This window comes from Prosopis cineraria, unplaced genomic scaffold, assembly GCF_029017545.1.
Source record: "Prosopis cineraria cultivar Desert tree isolate PC_DT_omini unplaced genomic scaffold, ASM2901754v1 PC4, whole genome shotgun sequence".
Classification (NCBI taxonomy): Eukaryota; Viridiplantae; Streptophyta; class Magnoliopsida; order Fabales; family Fabaceae; genus Prosopis; species Prosopis cineraria.
Genome location: NW_026555335.1, coordinates 12,793,946 through 12,800,937, shown reverse-complemented (window position 1 = coordinate 12,800,937; position 6,992 = coordinate 12,793,946). Strand labels below are relative to the sequence as shown.

General features: G+C 35.3%; 1 protein-coding gene across 1 annotated transcript; it reads left to right on the top strand.

Moving 5' to 3' along the window:
• The first annotated feature begins 1,156 nt into the window (after positions 1–1,156).
• On the top strand, positions 1,157–6,675 carry LOC129309405 (mannosyltransferase APTG1). Its single transcript, XM_054950977.1, has 10 exons — positions 1,157–1,389; positions 1,507–1,816; positions 1,939–2,056; positions 2,466–2,570; positions 2,681–2,964; positions 4,625–4,906; positions 5,002–5,203; positions 5,487–5,638; positions 5,726–5,888; positions 5,998–6,675. Exons 2-10 carry the CDS (start codon positions 1,581–1,583, stop codon positions 6,076–6,078), a joined length of 1,623 nt encoding a protein of 540 aa, XP_054806952.1. The 5' UTR covers positions 1,157–1,389; positions 1,507–1,580; the 3' UTR covers positions 6,079–6,675.
• The last annotated feature ends 317 nt before the right edge of the window (positions 6,676–6,992 follow it).

Below are 6,992 nucleotides of genomic sequence, written 5' to 3'. Positions count from 1 at the left end.
ATTTCCTCTTCACTCCAATGTGCATTTGGCTCTGATTTACTAGAGACTTTACATCACACCTTTTGTAATTGTCCTTGTTCAAGAGCCATATGGTTAAGCTCATTTGTCCAACTATTCCTCAAACATATCTAGCCAAGGTCTCGTCTCTTGGATTCTACATATATCTAAATCTTTATTCCAATATTAGGAGATTTAGACTATGGATTGCATTTACCTTCTTCAATTGTTTTGATATAATAGAAATCAAGCTCTTCATATAGGGAAGATAATTCTGGTTGCATAGGCTATTCAATACTTTAATGAACAACATTTCTTTCTAAAAGGCACATGCAGATGGAATAACATATGCAATGCAAAGAAAGTTATAGACTATAATGTCACATAAGAAAGATCTTCACTTCTTTTGGTAATTCTCAAACTCAATTTCATTAAGTTGAAAAATTCAATTTACTATCTTCAAAAGAAGAAAGAAAACTTATTGTGCTGTATCCTCATCTCTCAATCATGAGAGATAGCTTGAATTGCTTCTTTATAAATTTGAAATTATCTCCTCACATCTCTTAGCTTTCTGCGTTTATGGTCTCTTGATCTGGATTAAAAATTCTCTTTAAAGAATTTTGGAAATCTTGAGAATTTGAAGATTAAACATAACAAATAAATTTGCTTCTGCTTTAATCGATAAAATTAGAACAATAGCTATGCTTTTCAAAAATTTGGGTCCAACTCTTTGTCTTTTCTCGCTTTTTCTAGTTATTTCAGGAGACTTGTTTTAACATTTACTTGGTAAACTTCATTTTTCTTTTGTTAATATATTTGCATTTTTACATAAAAAGAACCAAGAATATATTTAAATTAAACAACATTGATGAGTCGAAACCAGCTCATTGAATTTAAAGTGATTTTTTTTCTTTTGGTCAACAAATCGAAAGAAATGAATTAATGGTGGATTAATGTGTTATGAAAAATAATAATGTAAAAGTATGCTGGGACGATCCACTTATAATAAGAATATGATAAAACATTTCCAAGACAAGCTAAAAAACTATGATGAAAATTCAAAATGTGATTTTAAAATCAAGTTAATTACGGATAACTCTATTAATATAATTCATGACACAATAGCTTGATTGTGGTTAAAACTAACCTATCACAATTGCAAGTTAATCAAATTGGATCGTGTTTTGTTGAAGGGCCAAAATGATTATGCCATGCAGCAATCGAATCTTTTTTTCCCCAAAAAAAATTGTTAAAAGCACCGGAGTACCGTTTCTACAAATTTTGTTGAAAAGCCAGTCAAATTCAAGGTAGCTCAAATCCATATCGAATGAATTTGGGTCGAGTTTGATCCAGGAACGTTCTCGGTGTTCAGATTTCTATCGTTGCCCGCGGGTAAGGACCTAGCTTTTAAGTTGAAATTTTGATCTCTGACCCAAAAAACAAAATCCCCCTTTCGATTATTGATAATTGATTGCTGATTGGAATGGTGTTTTGTGAGTTCGATTACAGTAACTGTATTCTCTGCTGCCTTCGGATCAGTGAGAAAATACATTATATAATATATTTAGCAGAAGTCCTCAGTAATGAGACACAGACAGAATGCCGCTCGTCCACCAGCAGCTAAATATCCCCCCGGGACTTCAAATTTATCCAAATCGAAAGATTCGGGATTCCTATGCAGCTTTCCGTTTTCATCAGAGAAGAGGATCTTTGGTTTCTGCTTCGCATTCCGAATGATTAATGCTCTGTTAGTGAAGTCCTATTTCAATCCGGATGAATACTGGCAAGGGCCTGAAGTAGCGCACCGCATTGCATTTGGGTAGCTCAGATTCCACTAAAGTCTGTTAATTTCCAGCAAAATTTTTCTCCGTGTTCAAGAAATCTGTGTTTCACAATGTTACACTGTGCACCGGAATGCGGGCTGATTGATCCAAATGGCAGGTATGGTCATTTGACGTGGGAGTGGAAGGAAGGAATCCGAAGCTACTTGCATCCGATGGTTTTTGTCGTGCTTTACAGAATTCTGGCCTTACTTCGTCTTGATAGTCCGTGGTTCATGGTAAATAAACTAAATATATTTATCTAGGAGTTGACAGAAGAGGTGGTGTGTTTCAACATGATGTAGTCATGGTTTAAATAGGAGTTAACAAGCTTTATGCATTCGTGGTTAATCTTCTTTTAGATTTGTGCTAATATTCGGTTAATATGTTGCTAAAAAAAATTTGGGGGGGGGGGGGGGATACCCATTTGGCTTTTGATATCTCCACATTAGTTCTACGTTTCTGACCTACCTAAATAAGCAATGTGTTTTATTCTGTGTTTAGACGTTTTGCTCGCCAAACTTGTTAATATAAGCATGCAACTTTGTTTTGCCCAACTGTTGAAGTTTTTTCACTGTTACAATTTTTTTCCTGTTATCTTCTATTCATATGATTCTCATAGACTTAACTTCTGCTTCATGTTTATAGATGAAGGCTCCGCGGCTGCTACAGTCCATATTCTCAGCAGTGTGTGATTTGTACCTGTACAAACTATCCAATGTTGTCTTTGGTCATCATGTTGCAAAATGGGCTGTATCCCAATATACATGGCTAATGTTACTTTGAAGTTTATTCCATATCGGAAGTTATTGCTTCTTATTTGTTTTCTACCTTGATATATGGCAATCTTAACTCTGCTTCAGCTCTTTTGCCAGTTGACAAATTGGTTTATGTTTTACTGTTTGTCACGGACATTGTCAAATAGCTTGGAGACTGTTCTTACAGTAGTGTCTCTATACTTTTGGCCTTGCATGAGACCCTTTGGCGAATGGTCCTTCATTTCAAGGAAGTGGGCCTTACTTGTTGCAGCTTTAGCTTGTGCTGTTCGGCCAACAAGTGCAATCACGTGGCTGTATGTTGGCCTGCTTGAGCTTTTAACGTCAGATGACAGATTGAGGTTCCTCTTTCTAGAGATCGCTCCTATTGGGTATGTGCTGGGATCATTTACTCACTCTAGTATGACGTTCATCAAGAGGGACTGTTTGTCTTCTTTATGTTCCGCGCTAAGTATTTGAAAAACCTTTCCACTTGTCATATGGGTGAAATTCATTTGCTTTTCTTTCCATGAAGTGTTGACTTACCAACAAATGGATGACATTTATTCATTTTTTTTTAGTTTGCAATCATCTGTGGCTCTAGTGAATGCAGTAATGAATTTGTAAAAATCACATACCACATGCCACAAATCTTAATACACCAATTTTATAAGTTAGCTAGTACAGAATGATGTTCATGAATATAAAACATCTTAAGTGTACAACTTGATGGGTTTTAATAAAAGAAAGCTATTGTATTACAGCTAGCTGTAGGTACTATCTTATAAGTGCTGCCCACTCTCGAACAAATAATGAAGGTGGAGCTTTTAAAAAAATTACAATATTGGAGGCGATGTTGGATTTTTGAGTTTTGTTCTCTTACAAATATATATATATATATATAACCAAATAGTTTGTCGTTTGATATGTTTGTTAAATAGATTACAGACATTTTATGACAAGATAGTATCATCAGAACACAAAAATAAGGGCCAACTGATGCTGTTGAATTCATTTTCACTAATTTTTAATTGCATAATTTCTGCTTCTTGGTTGTTTAAAATGGATCTTGTATATGAGGTGATGAACTCTTTGCTACAGACTAATCACTCTGGCTCCAATTTCAGTGCCATCAGTGGTACTCTGTCTATATTCAATCCGATCAGTCCTTCCATACAACCTTTAACTAACAAATTCTTTCCATGAACCCACTTAATTTATGCAGATAAAGAGATCTCTGACTGATAGTTTCAGTTAATTTCTCCTAAACTTTTCTATTGATGTGTATATTCATGTAAAGCCTGTAAGCATTCTTTTACATTTATGTAGTTGGTTTTTGAAGTACTCTTGTTTCCTGCACTCCAGCTGCTTGCTTGTTGGGTTTCCCCATTATCAGTTATCAACCACAAGCAGGCTCTTGTATTTTCAGTCTGGCTTAGGCTATTTTGAGTAAAAGACAAATATTTTAAGACGGCTATGACTGTCTTTATTTGAAACAAATTGAATCATCTATTCTTTCACGCATGTAATTCTTAAATTCTTGCTTTCTCCTTTATACATATCATCTTTGACTGCCCTTGTATTTTCTAGTATTGCTTCTAGAATCATTTTGCTCCTTGTTATCAGTGCAGTTAAGTCCTTTTGCTGTTTGGCATCCACAATGTAGTTCACTTTCCAATCTCCAATTCTCATGCAATTCTTGGCATTAATATTTAAAGTTAAGGTACTCGTTAATATTTTTGAAAAAGGCTTTCTAAAATTGCTATTATGCATTGGTTATATGTCTCTCTAAAATTTTGCTTCATAAATAGAATCAAATGTGTTTTGGGTAGAGTACAAATTATGGGAAAGGCACAATTAAAGTCATCAATTTGATTAAATGCCGAAAAGGGGGGGCGCATGCTCGTATTGTCACTTATGCTTTTAGTGAAAATACCCAGCAGCCAGCGGGGATGGAGAAATAGTGGGCATTATGAAATTTACATCTACATCTGATACATTTCCTTTTAAGATGCATCTTACAATAGTAATTTGCTTTTGTTCTTTTACCAGAGTCCTGGTGCTTGGACTAACATGCTTACTAGATCGTTTCATGTATGGCAAGTGGATTCTAGTGCCTCTTAATTTTCTAAAATTCAATTTTCTTTCCTCGGGTGGAGACTATTATGGAACTCACAAGTGGCACTGGTACTTCACTCAGGGATTTACAGTCATGATCTTCACTCACTTACCATTTTCATTAGCTGGCATAATTTATTCCAAGCAATGGAAGTTTGTTGGCCTTATTGCTTGGGTTTTGGCACTTTACAGTGTGTTAGGTCACAAGGAATTCAGGTATTTCAATCTGATTATTTTACATTTTGCTTGCCAACATGCAATTGGCCCATTGTTTTTGCTAGATTTATCATAATAATTGCTGTGACGCACAGGTTTGTCTTGCCAATTCTTCCTATCGCTCTTATGTTCGCTGGTTATTCTTTAGCCATTATGGATGATCCTGGTTCTGCAAAAAATGAAGAAAAAGGATCCTTGAAGAAGTATAGTAGGTTCCCTATAAAGAAGGGAATTGCTATCTTATTCTTGCTTGCAACCAATATTCCAATGGCTTTGTACATGAGTTTGGTTCATCAGGTATGTTTTATCATAAATTCATAAAAGCTAGATTTAATATATCTATCTTTTCCCCCACCTCTTAGATAAAAGCACATCCTTCCTGCACATCACCTTTTGGGGTTCAGGAGTACTTGGTTGTTGTTGAACTACATTTGGGACTAAATTATTTTCACTGTTTTACAAATTAGCATTTTATGGGTGAAATTTTCTGGTATTTATTTATTTATTCATGTCATATTGCATTGAAGATTGCTTATTTGTTTTGTTCTTTAATTTTGATCTCCCTTATTTATCTCGACAGAGAGGACCTGAGGATGTTATGAACCACCTCGCCAGAGAAGCTTATGATGGGAAAGTTAAAAGGATATTGTTCCTAACGCCATGTCATGCTACACCCTACTATTCTATGCTGCATTCTAACCTGCCCATGCAATTTCTGGACTGTTCACCAAGGTGTGGAATCTACAACTCTGTGACCTTCTTAGTGACTCTCAAAATTTGTTCATAATTATGTTTATGGAATTTTACTGTGTTGGACAGTGAAGAGAAAGGAGTTCTGGATGAGTCAGACCATTTCTTGATGGACCCTCTTGCTTTTGTGTCGGAATATGCAAAAAACTGGTCTCAGCCTAGTCACATTGTTTTATATGATTCAGAAGAACAAAAACTGAGGAACTATTTACTATCACATAACTACACAGAGGTAATTATTTATAGATAAGGCAATGGTTCTATATGTTTTTGGGCCAGAGATTAGAATAAGCTTGTAGCTTATAAATTTGAGGATTTCATTAATATTGGGATTGAAACAGGAGAGTAGATTTTTTAATGCTCACTTCAAGGTAGATCGCGATCTCCAAGCCTCTATTGTTGTATATGCTCTAAGAAGATAGCGAGATTCATCCAATCTGCTCCCAATTCTGGTCTCATGATGGCTTCAATATAAGTGTCTCTTCTTTAACTTGGGTAACTTGATCTCTCTCTCCCCCCCCGCTTCTCTTTCTACGTCTATTTTCAGTAATGCTTGCTAGGAAAATACAGTGAAGGTACATATAATTTTGGTAATTGAGGACCATTCGTGTGGCTTATTTTGTGGTATTGAAAGTCAATCTTGCTAGATGCAATAGTTACAGGGTTGCCTGTCGTATATTATTATGTTGAGTGGGAATATGAGCTTGCTAGGATTCATTCCACTGAGGGCCAGAAAAGGTTAAGTTCAAAATCCATTATTTCCATTGAGCTTCTTCCAAGCACGCCATCTCAGTGAGAAGTGTCAAAGCCTTGGGATCTTACTTCAAGTGGCCCTTTCTTTTACCTCTTATTTAAAATGGACATGAGTGGCTCCGTGAAAGCTTAGGCCGGAGGATTATAGAAACTAATATTTTTGTTATTAGATTCTTGGGTTAAAAGGCATTTTTGTTTCTAAATTATTTTGCGAGGCGCGCTGGTTATGCTAAATTATTTATTGAGTAATGCCACTCTTGAACTAACGGACATTGACTTTGGATATTGATTTTATATTTATTTTGGATTAAAAAGTATGTTTTCCTCTAAAGTATTTATGGAAGAGTAATTTGTGACCTAAAGTTCAATAATATGGAGCAATTGGTATCCCTGCTTTTATCCATCAAAGCATGTGACATTATATTTAAGGTGTCGCATGATTTATCAATTAGATATTCATCAATCAAAAGACAAAGTATAAACCTGGACTAGTGATCAATCAGTAATATTGTCACAAGTTATATATGTTTATCTTGATTTGTTGACTAGGCTTGCAATTCAAATAACATCTCTTTGTCAAGAC

Bases quoted from the DNA above. Each gene is read 5' to 3' on its own strand.
- LOC129309405 (XM_054950977.1), top strand. From the start codon at position 1,581: ATGAGACACAGACAGAATGCCGCTCGTCCACCAGCAGCTAAATATCCC. The intron at 2,571-2,680 runs GTATCCCAATAT...ACTCTGCTTCAG, and splicing joins ATCATGTTGCAAAATGGGCT to CTCTTTTGCCAGTTGACAAA. The intron at 5,889-5,997 runs GTAATTATTTAT...GGATTGAAACAG, and splicing joins TATCACATAACTACACAGAG to GAGAGTAGATTTTTTAATGC.